The sequence below is a fragment of the Leucoraja erinacea genome, chromosome 16 (assembly GCF_028641065.1).
Source record: "Leucoraja erinacea ecotype New England chromosome 16, Leri_hhj_1, whole genome shotgun sequence".
Lineage (NCBI taxonomy): Eukaryota > Metazoa > Chordata > Chondrichthyes > Rajiformes > Rajidae > Leucoraja > Leucoraja erinaceus.
The window spans coordinates 24823331-24844739 of record NC_073392.1 but is presented as its reverse complement, the minus strand read 5'-3'; the positions used below and the strand labels follow the sequence as shown (position 1 = coordinate 24844739).

At 51.4% G+C, this 21409-nt stretch overlaps 1 protein-coding gene across 1 annotated transcript; it reads left to right on the top strand.

Moving 5' to 3' along the window:
* The first annotated feature begins 6 nt into the window (after positions 1–6).
* On the top strand, positions 7–21278 carry xpc (xeroderma pigmentosum, complementation group C). The gene is given in 17 exon segments (XM_055647927.1): positions 7–422; positions 3994–4174; positions 6227–6297; positions 6636–6747; positions 7074–7158; positions 9004–9161; positions 10501–10528; positions 10531–10623; positions 11567–11656; positions 12627–13481; positions 14664–14824; positions 15688–15769; positions 17454–17588; positions 17802–17971; positions 19024–19117; positions 19718–19807; positions 20683–21278. Coding segments are annotated over 17 exon segments (2727 nt in total). The 5' UTR covers positions 7–289; the 3' UTR covers positions 20872–21278.
* Positions 21279–21409: the final 131 nt, after the last annotated feature.

The following is a 21409-nucleotide window of genomic DNA, read 5'->3' as shown; positions in this document are numbered from 1 at the left end:
CCCTCCCCCGGGGCCGGGTATCGACGCGGAGTTCAACAACGAAGTTCTCCCCGTTAATTCGCAGCGTTTTTCACCATGCGGCTGAGGCCGCCCGTCCTCCCCGCAGAGCGCCCCCCAGAGGCCGGGAGGACGCCGCGCTGCGCTGCGCATGCCCGGAGGACCCTGCCCGCTGTTGCAGTTTACAACACAGAGGTGGTATCCCTCAGTTTGCACAAGTCCTTGCGGAAGGTATTATAAGAAGCTGCGATCCATACACTGCATCCTATCCGAATTTGCATGAGCCTCGGAGATGGCCAAGAGGAAAGTGTCAACTCAGTCTCCAGCCCAGAATCACAGAAAAAGAGTGAAAGGGGAGTGCAGAACTCAACGGGCCGAAGGGTGTTCAGCGAAGAGTGCAAAATCTGCAAATCACCAGCATCCTGGTAACTAACCTAAAAGTTACTTTTCTTTCATTAACTTTGTAGTACACAGTTCAAAATGTCTAACATTCCATCGATTTCTGTGCAGCTGGAAGTAAAGCCACTGCATCATCGGGAAGAACAGATGCCTGAACTATTGTACCATTTGAATCCTTCTTCATCCCCCGCCCCACTCTCTCTTTTCAGTCAGAAGAAGAAGGGACCAGATCTGAAACGTCACCCATCCTTTGTCTGCAGAGATGCTGCCTGAACTGCTGAATTACTCCAGCTTTGTATCTATCTTTGGTATAAACCAGCATCTGCAGTTCTTTGTTTCTACTGTATTTCAGTAGTTCAGCAGTATCTATTTACTGGTTGGAGATGGTTTCAAGAATCAGGAATGTTTAATCGTCATATGCACCCACAGCAGAACAATGAAATTCTTACTTGCTGCAGCTTAACAGGCCAATTAAAGCGATAACACAAATAAAAAAATAATAATCAATACAATAAATTAAAAAGATCAATAATGGTGTCAAAACTTACGGGAAGAGGTAGGAGAATGGGGTTGGGAGGGAAGGATAGATCAGCCATGAGTGAATGACAGAGTAGACTCGATGGACCGAATGGCCAAATTCTGCTCTTATGACACATGAACTTATACAGAAGGGTACAAAAGTTAATGTAAAGATAAAAATACCAGGGTACAATGCAAGTTCCCAAAGAGGTAGGTTGGAAGATGGGGACTGTAATCTAGTTTAAGGGAGGATTGTCCAGTCAGTGTTTCCACTTTGAAGGAAATTACCCGAAATTCTGGTTGTCTTCGGGCAATTTTAGGGAAATTGAACAATTTCGGGAAATTTCCGATTTCTGGCCCGCGAAAGAGTGTAAAGGTAACGGGCCTGCCCCACTTAGGTGACTTTTCAGCGGACTTGCCTGCGACCTTCACGCTGGAACGGTGACCGTCAGAGCGGAACACTCACACACACACAAGTTCAAACACATCGCAAAGACGGGGGCCAGGTAAAGCGGGGGAGCGCTGTCTGAAATTCACATGGTGCAAAGCCAAGGTGATACAGACACACACTGCGATGAACAGAAAGATTAAAGACGGCTAGCACAGTGTACAGTAAGTCCTTTAAAAGAGCTGGGGGGGGGGGGGGGAGAAAGGGGGGTGGAAGGAGTGGAGACACATTTAAGAAGCCAGACAACTTTTAATAAGCCAGAGATACACAGCTGTATAGTTTAGCTGGCATTTAACATTACTGGTCAGGTTTCCTTGGTTCTGAAAACTTGTGCTTATGTTTGTTTTCCCCAATGACCCAATAAAAATGCCTGGTCAGCAAAAGAGATTAGCTAAAACTACCTACGGCTACCTCGACTACCTTCGGCTACATGGCAACCCCACTACCACTGCACCTACGACTACAAAAGTATCGATTTTCTCCATGGCGACCAATTTTTGGTCTCAGAAAAATTTTCAACATGTTGAAAAATTTGCTGCGACCATACTGAGGCCACGACTAGTTCCCAGAATGCGGGAACTCCTCTCGACCATGAAGGCGACTCACCAGAGACCACCAGCAAACATGTGGCGATCATGAGGCGAGTGCAGAGTCTCCTGCACTCGCCTAAAAAGTCACCTAAATGGGACAGGCCCTTAATACACACAGCACTGCCAGTTTGGCGCTCAAAGGTTTAAACAGAGCGCTGTCAGTTTAACGCGTGGGAATTTAAACAAAGAGCTGTAGGCTGCAGTCCTATGGGTTCTAAATGTAGCGCTACTGGCTGGAGTGCTATGGGCTTTACACATAGCGCTATGGCCACAGCGCTATGGGTCACAGACTGTTCGAAAAAATTCTCGTATAACAATGAGTCTTTGGAATTCTCTTTCTCAGTGGAAGTTGAGCCTTTGATTATTTTTCAGGCAGTGGTAGAATTCTGGATAAGCCTAGGGGTGAAAGGTTACCAGTGGGATTGCAGTTATATTGGGATTGGCCTTGATTTTGCAGAAAGGTGGGTGGATTCAAGGGGCAGAGAGGGAGGGATGGAGAGGTTGGAGAGGTGAGGGAGTGAGGGACAAGGAGGAAGGGAGAGAGGGAGAAGAGAGGGAGGGAGGGGAAAAAAAAGTGAGGAAGAGAGAGGGAGGGAAAGGGGGAGGGAGGTGGAGAGAGAGGGGAGGGAGGGTGAGAGAGAGGGTGAGTGGGAGGGAGGGAGAGAGGGATGGAGAGTGGGATGGGGAGAGGGGGGGAGAGGGATGGAGAGACGAAGAGAGGGAGGGAGAGAGAGCAGAGACTGAGACACATGAGAGCAGGTTGAAAAAACGAAGATAACAAAAGCTACCTTTCATAACACTGAACAAGTGAGAAACAGAAACAGGCAGATACGGTGTAGTTACATAGATCTGTTTTGCCTTGTTCTTCTTTGTGTTTTTAACGTGTGCCCACAAAAAAAACCCAACAAATAGCACGCAGGAAGCATTTTGAAAATTTCAGGAAATACCATCAAATTCCAGGAAATCTGGGATTTGATTTCAGGAAAAACATTTTTGTGATGAAGGGAATGTCCTTGTTTAAATGTCACCAAAGGCTAATGTGCAGGTGCAGAAAATGGTTAAGAGGCAACGGGGTATGTGTATGAGATGGTTTGGTGACAGGAAGGAGGAGGTGTTTATACCGAGCCATGGTGGCAAATACACCTGCAGTGTTGTGTACAGTTGTGGTCTCAGTAACATTTACAAAATTCTTAACCGTCTCAACAGCTGTGATGGTGACTGGTCTTGGACCAAAGCTAACAGTCGGAAAATAATGATCTGCCATTCAGGACTGAGATGAGGAGACATATCTTCACTCAGAGGGTGGTGAATCTTTGGAATTCTCTACCTGTAGTCTGTGGAGTAAAGTTAGGAGTTGTGTGTTTGCCATATGCACCATGACCAGCACATGTAAAATTCTGACGCTGCAGCATTATAGACACATTATTTGGGCAGCACAGTGGTGCAGCGGTAGAGTTGCTGCCTTGCAGCGTCAGAGACCTGCGTTCGATCTTGACTAGGGGTGCTGGCTATATGGAGTTTGCACGTTCTCCCCATGACCGCGTGGGTCTTCTCCAGTGGGTCTACTGTTTTTTTTTTAAATTGCTGTTTTTTTCCCCTTTTTCCTTCCGCCCGCAATATTTAATATGTAAAAGAATATGTGATTCTGTTCCATTCTGTTTGTAGTTTGTTTGTTTGTTTTTTGCACAAAGTCCGCGGGCATTGCCACTTTTTATTTCACTGGACATCTCGTATGTGTATGTGACGAATAAACTTGACTTGACTTGACAGATGCTGCAGTTTCCTCCCAGACTGCAAAGACGTAAGGGTTTGTATGTTAGTTGACTTCTGTACATTGCAACTTGTCCCCAGTGTGCAGGATTGTGCTAGTGTATGGGGTGGGCTGAGGGCCTGTTTCATGCTGTATCTCTAATGTCTAATACAACAACACAACAAATTACACTTAACAGTACCTTGACTATGAGACCACTATTGCCAAAGAATAAAACAGCTGATATTTTTCCTGTTCTGATGCTTCTTCCTTCTGCTCCCAATGAACAGGTGACGATAGTCAGGACTTCGAGCCGGAAAAGCCTCAGTTGAAGCCAAAGGTCTGTGGGAAGGGAGCACAGCACAAGAAGACGGCGAAGAGAAAATCATCAGAGGGCGGAGGGAAGAGAGGAACTTCTGTGGTGAAGGAGGGAGCGGGGGACAGAGCAGGAGGCAGAGGAACTGTGGCAAGGTAGGCTTCAGTCTGTGAGATGGTTAGATTATGATGAGGGATGGTGAGGTAGGTATAGGTTGGTTGTTGCCATGTGTACCGAGGTATAGTGAAAAGCTTTGTTTTGCATGCTAACCAAACAGATCAGATGAGGGCGGCACAGTGGCTCAGCAGTAGTTGCTACCTCACAGTGGTAGAGACCTGGGTTCGATTTTGATTAATGGTGCTGCCTGTGCAGAGTTTGTACATTCGCCTTTTGACTGCGTATGTTTTCTCAGGGAGCTTCAGCTTCCTCATGCTTCCTCCTGCACTCCAAAGACGTATAACAAAGCTCTTGGGGCTGGCGGAATCAAGGGGTATGGGGAGAAGCCAGGCACGGGTTACTGATTGTGGATAATCAGCCATGATCACAATGTATGGCGGTGCTGGCACAAAGGGCCGAATGGCCTCCTCCTGCACCTATTTTCTATGTTTCTGTTTAGGTTTGTAGGTTAAATGTGTAAGAAAGAACTGCAGATGCTGGTTTAAACCAAAGATAGACACACAATGCTGGAGTAAATAAAGAAGTCTAAAGAAGGGTCTCGACCCAAAACGTCACCATTCCTTCTCTCCAGAGATGCTGCTTGTCCTGCTGAATTACTCCAGCAATGTGTGTCTATCCTAGGTTTGTAGGTTAATTGGCTTTGGTAAAAATTGTAAATTGTCCCTCGTGTGTGGGACACTTGACCGGACATTAGGCCAGAACTTTGAGCAACTCGGAAACAGAGAGATTGAGTCTCTGCAGACACCTTTTGTTTACTGGGAGCTTGGCACCAATGATGAACAAAGAACAAGGTTGGAGGCACAACTGCGCAGCGGTAGAGTTGCTGCCGTTTAGTACCAGAGATCCAGGTTCGATCCTGATTATGGTCGCTGCCTGTACAGAGTTTGCACGTCTCCCTGTGACCGTATAGGATTCCTCCGGGTGCCTCAGTTTCCTCCCACACTCCAAAGACATCTTGTAGGTGGTTTGCAGGTATGCAGGTTAATTGGCTTCTGTAAATAGTCAGTAATGTGTAGGACAGAACTAATGTACGGGTGATCAATGGTCAGCACGGATTCACAGGGTCGAAGGCCTGTTTCCATGCTGTATCTCTTTAAAAAAACGGGGTTGTCCTAGCTATGGTCACCTGCTCCATGAAGGATGTCATTAAGTTGCAACAAGTGCAGAAACGTTTCACGAGGATATTGCCAGGATACAAGAGGCTGAGCAATAGGGAGAGGTTGGACAGGTGAGGAGTTTATTCCTTGGAACGCAAGAGGATGAGGGGTGATCTTATAGAGAGGTGTATAAAATCATGAGGAATAGATAGGGTGAATGCATGAAGTCTTTCACCCAGAGTAGGGGAATGAATAACCAGAGTACATAGGTTTAAGGTGAGATTGGAAAGGTTTTAACAGGAACATTTTCACATACAGGGTGGTGTGTATATGGAACAAGCTGTCAGAGGAAGAAGTTGAGGCAGGTACAATAACAACATTTGAAAAACAGTTGGACAGAAACATGGATAGAAACGGTTTAGAGGGATATGAGCCAAACATGGACAGGTGGGACTGCCATAGATGGAGTATCTTGGTCGTTATAGACAAGTTGAGCCGAAGGGCCTGTTTCTCTGCTCTATGACTCTATCTATCACAGGAAACACGTTCCCAAACCATTAGTGTTGTAATACGGGTTACGGGATTCAAGACCTATAGGGCATAGATTTAAGATGAGAGGGGAAATATTTAATAGGGATTTTTTGTCGCAGTGGGTATATGGAACGAGCTTCCAGAAGATGGGTCTCAACCTGAAACGTCACCTATCCATGTTCTCCGGAGATGCTGCCTGAGCTGCTGAGTTACTCCAGCACTCTGTGTCCTTTTGAGCTGCCAAAGGAAGTGGTTTGCGGGAGGTAAAATAACAATTGGATGGGTACATGGATAAGAAAGGTTAGAGAGATATGGAGCAAACGAGTTTAGCATAGACATGTTGGGCCGAAGGGTCTGTTTCTGTACTGTGGCACTGTGTGTCTAACATCTCCCCTATGCCAGTTTGACAGGCCATGAGAAGGAGACAGAGAATACAACGGAGGAAAGCGAAGAAGAGTGGCAGGAGGTGGAAGGTGAGTTGCCAGGCAGCGAGGAATGCCCAGCGGTGAAACACAACACCCAGCTGATACCCACCTAACGGGAGTGGCTGTAGGCCATTCGGCCCTTCGTGCCTGCTTCAGTTATCAACCAAATCATGGCCAATCATTCACTCAGCTTCACTTTCATCCTGGGGGGATCTTCACTATGTGTCTGATCCCGGGAGTGTGTGATGGGACGGTGTAGAGGGAGCTTCACTCTGTGTCCTACTCGTATGCTCCTGATTTCAAGCTACTGGGTATTGCCGGGTGGGTGGGTGAGTGATGCCAACAATGCCAGTGCCAGTTTTAATGTCCTCATCCTCTCCTGACAGAGCTGCTCGAGGATCCAGAAGAACCTCCGCCACTTCCAGAACCCTCCCTCCCGGAGCAACCACTGGAGATTGAGATTGAAACTCCACTGCGTGCCAAGGAGAGGAAGAGCAGGTCCGTGAGTTACTAGGGAGCGCCATGGGAAGAGGGACGGTACTGAGGGAGGGGCGGTGCTGAGGGACCACTGCAATGTGGGAGGCCTTGGTTAAAGATGCTTCTGAGGGCGATGCTTACTTCGACCACTCTGATGTCAACAGATAATCCCTGCTTTGCCGTGTGTGGGAACTTGCATCACAACAATGACAAGGTTTTAAAAGGTTCTTGTGGTTGAAGTTTTTGAAAGTACTATCTACAAGCCATCCAATCCATTGCTTGTATAAATCAAATTTTAAATCCAATCCACGCTCTGGGCTGCTCACCTCCTGTTCCCCGCTCCACAGAGAGAAGATGGAGGCTGAGTTTGAGTCCTACCTGCGCCGAGCGATAAACCGTTTCAGCCGGCAACTCCGTGTGGACATCCACAAGGTTTGGAACAAAAGCTTCTTGAACTAACACGGAGAATGGTAGAGCAATGGGGAGTGGTGTAGAGCAGAGGGATCTAGGAGTGCAGGTACATAGTTTTTAAGAAGGAACTGCAGATGCTGAAAAATTGAAAGTACACAACAATGCTGGAGAAAGGTTTCGGCCCGAAACGTTGCCTATTTCATTTGCTCCATAGATGCTGCTGCCCCGCTGAGTTTCTCCAGCATTTTTGTGTTCCCCAGGTACATAGTTCCCTGAAAGTGGCACCACAGGTCGATAGGTTGATCAAGAAGGGTTTTGGCACATTGGCCTTCATCAGTCAGGGTATTGAGTGTAGAAATTGGGATTTCATGCTGCAGTTATATAAAACGTTGGTCAGGCCACATTTAGAGTATTGTGTTCAGTTTTGGGCACCATTTTATAGGAAAGATGTTGTCAAGCAGGAAAGGGTGCAGAGAAGATTTACCAGGACTCGAGGGTCTGTGCTATAGGGAGAGGCCGGACAGGCTAGGACTCTACTCCTTGGAGCGCAGAAGGGTGAGGGGTGATCTTATAGAGGTTTTGCAAAATCGTGAGGGGAATAGATCGGACACACAGTCTCTTGCCCAGAGTAGGGGAATCGAAAAGCAGAGAACATAGGTTTAAGACGAGGAGGGAAAGATTTAATAGGAACCTGAGGGGTAACTTTTTTTACACAGAGGGTGGTGGATGTATAGAACGGGCTACCGGAGGAGGTAGTTGAGGCAGGCACTATCGCAACTTTTAAGAACCATGTTGGTCGGCATGTGCAGTTTGGGCCAAAGGGCCTGTTTCCACACTGTATGACTCTATGGTCCTGTGAATGTGGACATTGGGCATTGACTGGGGGTTTGGTGCCAGGGAGTGGGGAACAGCTTCAAGGAACAGCAAGGGTGTTAATCACTTCGTGTACCTCAGCTGATCCCTCAAGAAACGTCGAGTGTTTGATTGTCACGTGTACCGGCAACAGAACAATCAGATTCTTACTTGGAGTCACAGAGACATACAGCCTGGAAACAGGCCCTTCAGCCCAACCTGTCCACAACGACCAACATATCCCATCTACACTAGTCCCGCCTGCCTGTGAGGGCCAATATCCCTCCAATCCTTTCCTATCCACGTACTTGTCTAAACGTTTCTTAAATGTTGCGTTAGTACCTGCCTCAACTACCTACTCTAGCAGCTCGTTCCATACACCCACTACCCTTTGTATAAAAAACGTTACCTCTCAGGTTCCTATTAAATCTTTCCCTCCTCACCTTAAACCTATGTTCTCTGCTTTTCGATTCCCCTACTCTGGGCAAGAGACTGTTTGTTTACCCGATCTATTCCCCTCACGATTTTGCAAAACCTCTATGAGATCACCCCTCATCCTTCTGTGCTCCAAGGAGTAGAGTCCTAGCCTGTCCAACCTCTCCCTGTAGCTGAGGCCCTTGAGTCCCGGCCACATCCTCGTAAATCTTCTGTGCGCCCTTTCCAGGTTGATATCCCAACTGCTTGCGTTTGGCCCATATCTTGAACCCGGAGATCACAGTTTTCAGGCTCCTGTACCGTCTTCCTGATGGTAACAGTGAGACGAGAGCATGGTCAGGGTGTTGTGGGTCTTTGATGATGCCGGCAGCTTTTTGAGGCAGCGCCTCCTGTAGTTCCCCAGTTACTCCTGTAGGTCAGTACTTGTGATGGACCGGGCACTTTCTGTAGTTTCCTTTGTTCCTGGGCATCTGAGATGTGTCAATAACCGATATAATCAATACCATTACAATAAATGACAAACCGTTTTGCTTTCTACATTCAGTCTATGTGTTACAGCGTGTTTCTCCCCAACTACAGACGCACCTCCTCTGCCTGCTGGCTAACGGAATGTTCCGGAGCAGGACCTGCAACCAGCCAGAGCTGCGGGCGGTGGCTTTGTCCTTGTTGCCCACGGAGATTGCTGGTGTTGTGGCCGGGCAAGTGGACCTCCCGTACCTCAACAAGGTGCTGGCGTGGTAAGCTGGTGAGGCCGCATTTGCAGCACTGTGCTCGGTTCTGGGCGCCCTACTGTAGGAAGGATGTCGTCAAGCTGGAAAGGATGCAAGGAGGATTTACCAGGATGTCGCCTGGACCCGAGGGCATGAGCTACAGGGGACGTTGGGCAGGCTAGGGCTTTATTCCTTGGATGAGGGGTGATCTTATAGAGGTGTCAAATATCACGAGGGGAATAGATTGGGTGGATGCACAGAGTCTTTTACCCAGAGTGGGGAATCCAGAACCAGAGGACATCGGTTTAAGGTGAGAGGGGAAATATTTAATGGGAACCTTAGGGGCAACCTTCACACACAGAGCGTGATGGGTGTATGGAATGAGCCTCCAGAGGAGGTAGTTGAGGCAGGTACTATTACAGCATTTAAAAGACATTTGGACAGGTGGATAGGAAAGGTTTAGAGCGATATGGGCCAAACGCAGGCAAATGGTAGTGGCTTAGATGGGTCACTTTGGTCGGCATGGATGAATTGAGCCAAAGGGCTTGTTTCAGTCCCCTATGGATCTTGACACCTCCCCCCTTCCTCACCCCCCCCTGTCCTTACCCAAATGTCCAGGGCTCCCACTGGCATGGTGATGGCATTCCAGGACTGCAGGGCACTACAGGGGATGGAGTGGATCCACAATCGGGATGGTTATGTAGTGATTTGATATTTATTTGTTATAAATATTTTGTTTCTGTTTCGCTGAACACCTGCGCTCAGTCCACCTTGCCCTATGTGATGTCCCAGTCACCAAACATTTTAAGTCCCCTTCCCATTCCCATTTTCGGGGAGACTTCTAGGGGGGCAATTCAAGCTCGTTCTCATAATTTTGTCCGGATGAAAGGCGAAGCCAAACCACCAGTTGCTGGAAAATCAGTGTTGGACTAGTTCAATAAACCATTTTTTTGTTTAAAAAAACCCCACAAATTCTGCCTGACACACTGATTTCCTCCAGCACTTAGTGTGTTGCTCAAGACTCCACGCCTGCAGTTCCTTGCGTACACCTGAGTCTGGCTTGTTCTGTGGGTGGCTGGGTCAGTGAGTGAGTCAGTTGGTGGGTGTGTCAGAGGTGTGTGTCTGTGGCTGGGCGGGACTGTGGGCGGGTGGGCCTGTGGGAGTGTGGGTCTATGGATGGGTCAGAGTGTGCGTGTGTGTGTGGGTGGGTGGGTCTGTGGCTGGGTGAGTGGATGGGTCAGAGTGTGAGTGGGTGGGTCTGTGGCTGGGTGTGTGGATGGGTCAGAGTGTGGGTGGGTGGGAGTGTGGCTGGGGTCCCCGTGTACAATGCCACCCACTAACCCCAGGCCCTCCGTCCCGTCTGCAGGTTTGAGTCGGCGTTTGTGTTGGACCTGTCTCTCTGCCTCGGGGTGACTCGGAGCAGCTGAGTGAGCGGCTGCAGCGTGGTCTTGCCCGCCGTTCCGCGGGGACGGCAGAGGAGCTGGTTCACGTACGTGTCGCCAGTCACCAAACCCACCGCCCGCGTCCCCGCTGCTGGCAACACTCAACATGGCACAGCCCGAGCTGGAACATTGACACGGTCTCTCTCACCCACCCCCACACACGCTGCCTGACCAGCTGAGTGTTTCCAACATTTTCCTTTTGCTGTTTATCATCCCCCACCCCCCCCCCCCTGTCCTTTTTAGAATTTAGACCATGCAACAGTACAGTACAGCACAGGAACAGGCCCTTCGGCCCACATTGTCCGTGCCAAACATGATGCCTAGTCCAACTCTTATCTGCCTGCACATAATGCAGATACCACAATTTCCGGCACATCCATGAGCCTATCTCAAAGTCTCTCAAATGCCGCTCTCGTATCTGCCTCCGCCACCCCCGGCAGAGCGGTCCAGACCCAAACAAACCGGAACCCCATCCCCCCCCCCCCCATACCCTTTCACTGATATATCTCCTCTTCTCTCTCTCCGTATCTGACACCCTTTTGACTCATTTTCACCTCTAGCCTTTGTCACTTACTCCACCCATCTGCTAATCACCTCCCTCCCCTGTATCCACCTATCACTTGCCAGGCTTTTTTCTGTTTCCCCCCCTCTCTTTTCCAGCCTTCTCCCCCCCCCCCCCTACTCAATCAGTCTGAAGAAAGGTCCCGGCCCAAATCCCAAATTGTCACCTGTCTATTCCCTCCGCAGATGCTGCCTGACCTGCTGAGTTCCTCCAGCGCTTTATATTTTGCTGAAGATTCCAGCACCTGCAGTTCCTGGTGTCTCAGTCCTCTGTTTTACTCTTCGCCCTCATCCTTCTCAGCCCCTCTCCCTCCCGTTCTCCCCCTCTGCTCCTCCGGGACATTGGTTAAGGGTGGGATTGGGTGCAGAGTCTGTCTGTCCCCCACCCTGTGTGCTGTGCTCCCTCACCGCGGTCTCTTGCATTCACAGCTGTTCCTGATCACGGTGTGTGCGCTGGCCCTCTCTGCCCGCCTGGTCGTCTCGCTGCAACCCATCCCACTCAAGGAGAGCACCAAGGCGGTAAGACACGTCTCTCTCCCCTCCCTGCCCTTCACAACCAGAGCATGGGAAGAGAATGCCAGCACGTTACAGTGTCCAGCACTTGGTCTGTGGCCCAATACATCACTGTTCCAGCAGGCCAGAGTGTGTTTAGTTTAGTTTTAAACTAATCTAGGATTAATTTAATTAATTTAGTTTGGTTTAGTTTATTGTCAGTGAAAAGCCTTTTGTTGTATTCTATCCAGTCAGCAGAAAGACTATACAGAATTATAATCGAGCTGTCCACAGTGTACAGATACAGGATAAAGAAAGTCATGTCAAGTGCAAGGTAAAGTCCAGTAAAAGCTGATTAAAGATAGTGTGAGGGTGTCCGATGAGGTAGATGGGAGGTCAGGACTGCTCTCTGGTTGGTGAGAGGACAGTTTATTTGCCTGATAACTGCTAGGAAGAAACTGTTCCTGAATCTGTCATGGCAAAGGAACAATGGGATTGTAACTTACTGCAACGTAACAGACCCGTAAACACAATCACACACAGATAAATATATTATAATAATACATTAAATTAATAATCAGTAATACTAGGTAATCATAATAGTGCAAAACCAAAGTCCGTGGTGCAACCAAAGGTACCCTCCTATTCACTATTCACCCCCCCCCCCCCTGAATCACCCCCCTTCCAATTCACCCCCCCTCCCCTCCCATTCACCCCCCCTCCCATTACACCCTAGGGGCAATTTACAGAGGGCCAATTAACCTACAAACCCCGCAGGTCTTTAGGATGTAGCAGGAAACCGGAGCAAAAAACCCACGCGGTCACAGGGAGAAAGGTGCAAACTCCATACAGACAGCACCAGAGCTCAGGATTGAACCCGGGACCCTGGAGCGGTGAGGCGGCGGCTCTACCCGCTGCGCCACTGTGCCACTGTTGAGCTCAGTCTTAACACCGTGACCCTTGAGATAACAGTCTCCTTCTCCTTCTCCTCCTGCAGAAGACCCCAAGAAGACGAAGATCTGAAGTCAAGGACACTCCCACCTCGACGCCCCGGGCTAAACCTGGAGCAGCTGCCGGAAAAGCAGGCGGCAAGCGTGAGGGCGAGAGGGAAGCGGGGGAGAAGACAGAGAGACGGGAGGGGTCTAGAAGGGCCAGAGCCTCGGCCGCGGTTCACGGAGGGAGAGGTCGGAAGGTCGAGTGTACAGAAGCCTCGGGCGAGTCGGGATTCGAGGAAGATGAGCGGCGAAGAAACCCGGCGAATGCGAGGGCGAAGAACCAGCGGCAGAGACGGGTTGCCTCGAAGATCTCGTACAGGGAGGCGACCGATGAAAGCGACTCGGAGAGTGAGAATTCCAGCAGTTACTCGGCAGGGGGCGAGGGAAGCGTGTCACGAGGCCGGGAAGAGCGCGGTGTGTCGGGAAGGAGCTCGGAGATGAGTGAGGATGAAGACTTCGAGAGGAACCCGGTGAAGAACAAGGCCAAGGGGAGATCTTCGGGCCGGCAGAAGCCCAGCGACGGAGTCGTGGGGCCAGCGGTTGAGGTGCCAGCGCGCGCCACTCCTTCGGATCAGTGGGTGGAGGTCTTCCTGGAGGTGGAGAAGAGGTGGGTGGCGGTGGACTGTGTACACAGCGCCGTGGACCGGCTGGAGCTCTGCGTCCGGCACGCCACCAAGCCGCTCCGCTACATCGTGGGCTTCGACGGGCAGGGCTGCGTCCGGGACGTGACCCAGAGGTACGACACTGCGTGGATGACGGCCACAAGGAAGATCCGTGTGGACGCCGTCTGGTGGGATCAGACTCTGTCGCCCTACAGGAGCACCTTCACTCAGCGGGACATGCTGGAGGATCGCGAGGTAGGTGGGCATTCAGAGGGTCAATGGGTCAATGATCTTCGGAGATCCATTGATCCATTAATGGTATTCAATGGGTCAATAGTCATTGAAACAGGCCCAACTTGCCCATGCTGACCGACGCCCCATCTACACTAGCCCCACCAGCCTGCGTATCACATATCCCACTAAATCCATGTACCTGTCTAAATGTTTCTTAAACGTTGCGATAGTACCTGCCTCAACTACCTCCTTCAGCAGCTTGTTACCTTTGTGTAAAAAAAGTTATCCCTCAGATTCCTCTTAAAATCTTTCCCCCCCTCTCTTTAAACCTATGTCTGCTGGTTCTCGATTCCCCTACTTTGAGAATAAGACTTTGTGCATCTGCCCGATCTATTTTCGTCATGCGTTTGTTCACCAATAAGGAAGGAATCAATGAATGGGTCGATGGCATTCAGCAGGTCAATGATTCAATAATGTTGATGGATTGGGACGGATGTGGGCATTCGACAGGCCAATGGGCCAATGGTTCCTTCATTATCACGTGGACCATAATACAGTGAGATTCTTTATTTTGCACGTAGATCAGTGAGCTTATTGCCGGACATGTAAATCCCCGGTTAACACACAATGCAAAGAAACAGCCCACTGAGTCCATATGCAAGATTTAGTTGCCAGGTTTAGCAGCATTTCACAGTCCCAGCTGCAGCTGACCATAAAGGCCTGTGGCAGCCGTCACCTCCATCCCGCAAACTTTCGACCCTCTCCTCGCATGGCCCATCTTCAGACAAACGTAGTAATACAGTGTGGACTCTGAACAGGTCCTTCCTCCCAACTTGCCCACGACGACCAAGATGCCCCATCGACACGCGTCCCACCTGAGGCAGGTACTATCACAGCGTTTAAAAAAACATCTGGACAGATGCATGGATAGGAAAGGTTTAGAGTGATAAATATGTGCAGGTGGGACTTATGTAGACGGGGCATGTTGGGCCGAAGGGCCTGATTTTAATCTTGTATTGTCTTTTCACTGACAATATAGCACGCAACAAAAAACCTTTCACTGTACCTCGGTACACATGACAATAGTAAACTAAACTGTGTGGGAGAGTATTCAGCTTCGTGGTTAATGCTGGAGAGAAGGCAATGCAGTTGCTGGTCGGTGGTGTGAAACCCGGTGCTGACCTCTCACTTCTGCTCCACCAGCTTCGCGCTAAGCTGATGGACCAGGCTCTGCCCACCTCCATCGCCGGCTACAAAGACCACCCCCTGTACGTGCTGCAGCGACACCTCCTCAAGTACGAGACCATCCACCCACCCACTGCCGCCATCCTCGGCTACTGCAGGAAGGAGCCCGTCTACTCCCGGTGAGTGTGTGCTCTCCCCACCCGCCCGTGGCCCGAGTCAGGCCAGCCACTCACCCCTCGAGGGCCCACAGGTAGTCCATGGGCAGGAAAACCCCGCGGTTGGGGGGGGGGGGGGGGGGGGGTCTGTGGGCAAGAGATCCCCGTTGGGTGGGGGTGGGATCCATGAGTGGTGATGACGCTGCAGAGTGTGTTCACCGGGCATCAGTGTGCCTGTTCCCCCTCTCTCCAATTTCCCCTCTCCCCCTCTCCCCACCCACCGCTCCTCCCGCTCCCTCTGGCCCCATTCTTCCATTCCCAACTCTTCAACCAACCCCCTCACTATTCCCTCCTCACCCCACCCACCTCTCATCCCAACCCCTTCCCACTCCCACTCCCCACTCTCCCCACCCCCCCTGCTCCATCTCACATTCTCTTTTGCTCCCTCCCTGCTTTGCCACCCCTCCTCCACCCCACTTTCCTTCCACCTACTCCCTCCCCCCCACTCACCTTCTGCATTTAACTCAGCTTCAACTCCCTCCCCTTCACCTCCCCCCACTGCCCCCATTCCCAACATTCAGCACAATACTCCCCCTCCTCTCTCTCCCCGCTCCTCCAGTGCCCACCTCTCTCTCTCTCTCTCCCGCTGCCCTCTCTCCCCACTCTCACTGTTGAGGCTGGGAGTGGCCGGCAGGTCAGTGTACCTCACTGTACAGCTCTGTGTCTGCTCCCTCCGCACCGTGACATCCCCACTGCCTCAAACTCCAAGCGCAGGGTTTTCTGGTTTAGAGTCCGTCTCGTGCACTGAGCACTTTCATGCAGATAACTCCACACGCGTGAGGATGCGCGGACACGGCTGTTATATACGTGTGCTCCGCCTGTTTCAGGGACTGCGTACACGTGCTCCATTCCAAAGACACTTGGCTGAAGGAGGCGCGCGTGGTGAGAGAGGGTGAGGTGCCCTGCAAGGTGGGAGCTGATATTTACTATTATTACACACATGCATACATCTGTTGGACATTTGTTGTTGCATTGGATGTGTCAGTAAAGTTGCAGCCAGTATGAATTTCATTGTTGTGGTTCATGTTCTGGTTGCCCGGCTAAGGATGTCATTAAGGAGATAGTCATAAAATGCTGGAATAAATCAGCGGGTCTGTCTGCATTTCTAGTGGAAAGGAATAAGTGTTGTTTCGGGTTGAGGCCTGAAGGGTCTGAAGAAGGGTCTCGACCCAGAGATGCTGCCTGACCCGCTGATTTACTCCAGCACTTTGTCTATCTTTAGTGGAAACCAGCATCTGCAGTTCCCATCATACACATAAGGATGACATTATGTTGGATAAGGTGCAGAAGAGATTCACCAGGATGCTACCTGGTCTTGTGGGCTTGAGCTACCCGTGAAAAGCAACTGGCCCAGACGGAGTTCCTGGCCGTGTCCTTCGTAGCCGCGCGGACCAGCTAGCGGGAGTATTCGCGGACATCTTTAATCTCTCCCTACTCCGTTCTGAGGTATCCACCTGCCGAAGAATAACAAGACCTCTTGCCTAAACGACTACCATCCAGTGGCCTTGACATCCACCATCATGAAATGTTTTGAGAGGCTAGTTATGGAACACATTAAATCCAGTCTACCCAGCGGTCTTGACCCACTGCAGTTCACCTACCAGCATATTCCATCCATAGCCCCCCAGACACTTGTTAAGAAAACTATTCATGCCCATCCCAATTTTATATACTACTGTCATTTCATCACTCAGTCTCTTGCATTCCAGGGAAATCAGCCCCAGTCCCTCCTGATAACTCAAGCCCTCCAGTCCCGGTGAATCTTCTCTGCACCATCTCTCACCTCATCACACCCTTCTTGTAGCTGCATGACCAGAAGCTAGATGCAGGAAACATTTTCCCAATGTTGGGCGAGTCCAGAACCAGGGGCCACAGTCTGAGAATAAAGGGGAGGCCATTTAAGACCGAGTTGAGAAAAAACTTTTTTTCCCCCTAGAGAGTTGTGAATTTGTGGAATTCCCTGCCACAGAGGGCAGTGGAGGCCAAATCACTGGATGGATTTAAGAGAGAGTTAGATAGAGCTCTAGGGGTCTAGAGCTTAGATAGAGGTCACACAGAAAAGCTGGAGAAACTCAGCGGGTGCAGCAGCATCTATGGAGCGAAGGAAATAGGCAACGTTTCGGGCCGAAACCCTTCTTCAGACTTAGATAGAGGTCTATGTTTCTAAGTGGACACAATAGATGTGTACATATCTCGGAGACGTGTGGCCTTGTAGGTTTATTGGCTTCGGTAAAATTATAAAATTGTCCTTTGTGTGTAGGATAGTGTTAGTGTATGGGGTGATCGTTAGTCAAGGAGGACCTGGTGGGCCGAAGGGCCTGTTTCCATGCTGTATCTACAAAGCCCAAAGCAAAGTCTAGAGGATGTAGGACCAAGGTGAGAGGGAGGAGGGTTAAGGGGTTATTTTTTCACATCCAGAATAGTTGGTATCTGGAGTAATCTGCCAGAGGTGGTGGTGGTGTTGGCAGGAACAGTGACAACATGAACAAGGGCAGCACGGCGGTGCAGCCGGGAGAACCCACTGTCTCAGCACCAGAGGCAGCGGCTCTCCACACGGTGCTGCTAAGGCTCGGTGATGTTGTGGTCCCTACAGATGGTGAAGAGCCAGTCTAACCGGGCGCGCCAGGCACGGGCTGCCAACTGGGAAACCCGCGACCAGGGCGATCTTGGGCTGTTCGGATGGTGGCAGACAGAGGTTTATCAACCCCCCTGCGCCAGGGACGGGAAGGTAAGCCAGGGGTGGGGAAGGTGTTCCCTCAGTACCGCCCATCCCACAACGCAGCCCTCCCTCTGTACCCCCTCCCTCTGTACCGCCCCTCCCTCAGTACAGCCCCCCCCCCCTCAGTACCCCCCCCTCCTCTGTACCCCCCTCCCTCTGTACCCCCTCCCTCAGCGTGGGGCTCTCCGTACCGTGTTGTGACGGGCCTCTATCTGTGTACAGGTGCCGCGGAATGAGTTTGGCAACGTCTACCTGTTCAGAAGCTGCATGCTGCCACTGGGCTGCCGGCACGTCCGGCTGCCCAACCTCAACCGCGTGGCCCGCAAGCTGGACATCGACTGTGCCGCTGCCGTGACCGGCTTCGACTTCCACTGCGGCCACTCACACCCAATGTATGGCTCCCTCTACCATCCTTATCTTCCCCTCCCCTCTCCCACTGACCCCTTCTTTCCCCTCCCCTTGCCAGAAATTCCCTCTCCCCTCTTCTGCCTCTTCCTTCCCCCCCCCCCCCCCCCCCCCCATTCCCATTCCCACCTAACCCCCTCCCCCTCCCCACTGAATCTCCCACATTGCTCCACCCTCTCCTCACGGACCCTCTCCCCACTGATTTCCACTCTCTCTCTCCAATGGTTTCTTCCCTCTCCCCCTTCTACTCGCCTGTGGCCCTGGGGGATGAATGGGTGGGGGGGGGGGGGTAGGGGTGGGGTATGAATGGGGGCATGGGACACATGGCTGCTCCTCCCACTGTTGGGAGGCAGGGAGTCCAGGGGCAACCCCGAGCACAACTCCCTCAGGCTGACCATCTTCACACTGTCCAGTTCCAAGGAGGATTGGTATAGACAGCATCAACATGGTGGGCCAAAGGGCCTGTTGCTCTGCTGTACAACTCGCTGACTGAGGGATGTGGACAGGGTGGATGGGGAGAGGTTGTTCCTCTCGTGGGAGAATCTAGGACAAGGGGTCTCTGTGTGAAGCTTAGTTTAGATTTTACAGCGCGGAAACAGGCCCTTCGGCCCACTGAGTCTATGCTGACCATCGATCACCCGTTCATCTCTGGAGAACATGGATAGATGACGTTTCAGATCGGGACCCTTCTTCAGACTGAAGTGCAGATTATCCAGTGATTACCATGCCTCTGTGACTATCAATCACATGTTCAGACTCGTCCATGTTATCTTACTTTCTCATCGATTCCCAACTTACTTGCGGCAATTTAGAGGGCCAATTAACCTAGAAACCTGCACGTCTTTGGGATGTGGGAGGAAACCTGTGCACCCAGTGGAACCTCATAGTCACAGGGGAATCGTACACACCACACTCCACACAGTCAGGATCGAACACGGGTCTCTGGCACTGTGAGGCAGCAGCTCTACCCGCTGTGCCACAGTGTGTATGTGGGCTAGGGAGGTTGGAGGAATCTGACATGCGTGTTGTTCTTGGACAGAATGGACGGCTACGTGGTGTGTGAGGAACATGTGGACATCCTGAAGACAGCATGTGAGCAGCAAGAGGCGGAGATGGCCAAGCGGGAGGAGCAGGTGAGTGTTCTGAGCAAACGGACTGGTGGTGGCAAAACGAGCGGCCGAGGACAATGATGGCTCAGAAACCCATAGACCCATATTACTTGCTGCAGCACAGTGGTGTCATGATAGTCTCTACCTTACAGTGCCAGAGACCTGGGTTTGATCCCGACTAGGGATGCTGCCTGCGGCAACAGGCCCATTGGTCCGCCAAGTCCGCTCCGACCACCCGTACACTAGCACTATCCTAAACACGTAACGGGGGGAATATTTACAGTTTCAACAAGACCAATTGACCGACACACCTGCAGTCTTTAGGATGTGGGAGGAAACCAGAGCACCTGGGAAAAACCCACACGGTCACAGGGAGAACGTGCAAACTCTGTACAGACAGCTCCCATAGTCAGGATCGAAACCAGGTCCCTGGCGCCGTAAAACAACAGCTCTACCGCTGCACCACCTCTAATGTACCTGGTGTGCGGGAGGATAATGCCAATGTACGGGGTGATCGCTGGTCGGTGCGGACTCAGTGGACCAGGGGGCCTGTTTCCGTGCCGTATCTCTAAGATCTAAAGATGTTCCTGCGGTGTGACGGTGTTCCCTGTGTTTGCCGTGTAGAAGCGGGAGAAGCGAGTGCTGGGCAACTGGAAGCTGCTGGTGAAGGGACTGCTCATCAGAGACCGACTGAGAGCTCGATACGGCAACCAGGTACCGTCTCCCACCCAGCCCCCACCTGCCAGTGCACTCACACCATAGTGAATGCCATTCCAGACCACACCCCCAGTGTCTGTAACCCCCTGCACCCCTCCCCATCTCTGTAACCCCTCCGGCCGTTGCACCCCCATGTCCACCTCTGGCCCCTACTCCCCATCCCATTTATTTGGCCAAAGACACAGTCCACAGAAGATCACAGTTGCTGAGGTTAGTGTTGTGCAGTGTTCAAGTGGTTGCTGGGAAGAAGATGTTCCTGTACCCGGAGGTCACGGTTTTCAGGCTCCTGTACCTTCTTCCCGATGGTGGCAGCGAGATGAGAGCGTGGCCATGGTGGTGTTGGTACGTGATGATGCCGGCTACCTATGTGAGGCAGCAGCACCTGTAGATCCCTTCGATGGTGGGGAGGTCAGTACCTACGATGATGGACCGGGCAGTGTCCACAACTCTCTCTAGTCACCCCTCTCCCATTCCATCCATAACACTCCCTCCTGGCTTTGCATTTCTCTTCTCCTATTCTCTCCTTATCCGACATCCTTCTGTCTTCTTTTTACTTCTAGCATTTGTCACTTACTCCACCCATCTCCCAATCACCCCCCTTCACCTGTATCCAAATATCACTTACCCCCCCCCCCCCCCCCCCCACACACACACGATATAGGTTTGGAAACCTGATCCCTCAATCTGAATGAGGGTCCTGACCTGAAAAGTCATCTGTCCATTTCCACCTACAAATGCTACCTGACCTGCTGAGTTCCTCCACCACTTTGTGTGTAGCTGGATAAATAAAAGTGGGAAGAAAATTCTTCCCCGTCCCTTGCTCAGAAACAGATGCAAGTACTGATAGTGTTTGTTTCTGCTTTCTCATTCAGGAGAGTGGCCGTGTGGACTCTGGGACGGGAGAAGCAGGCTGCTCTGAAGAGGAGGGTCCCAGTGAACCGACGCCAGTCACGGACGCCGCCTCTTCCTGGCCCCTCAACCGACAGGGTGGGGAGAGGAGGGAGGGCCGCAAGCTGAAACGAGGCGAGGAGAAGCACCTCTTCCCATTTGAGAAGCTGTGAGCCGGAGAGGAGGGGAGACACCCCGATCTATTCAAGGCCACTGCCTGGCGACGTCCCAGAAATTCCCAGCATCGGAATGCCTCTTCCCGCTGGAGCGTGCGGCTGAGGTCACCGTAGTCACACCGGGCCTCTGGCCACCTTCCCTGCCTGTGGGGATCCCAGGGCAGGGGCTGCGCATGGTGGATGGATCTGTGCGTTGCCCTCCCTGAGGGGCATTGGGGCGGACCCTCAGCCCAGCATTCCCACCTTGCTGGGAGAGGGGCACCACCTCTCCTGCAAGGATCCCCACCCATCACTCTCTCACACCCCAGGCTGCTTGACTTACCAGCTCACTGCAAAAATCAGCAGTTGGTTCAAAACATGTTTTTTACTATTGCAAGAAAAAAATAAAGTTGATCCATATTAAAGCGCGTTGGACTTTAATTAGATGCAAGGTCGACCGGAGGGGGGGGGGGGGGGGAGAGGGTGGGTCGTATCCACATGACTGAAATCTCTCTTCCAACAAGTCATACAGCACAGAAACAGGCCCTTCTGCCCA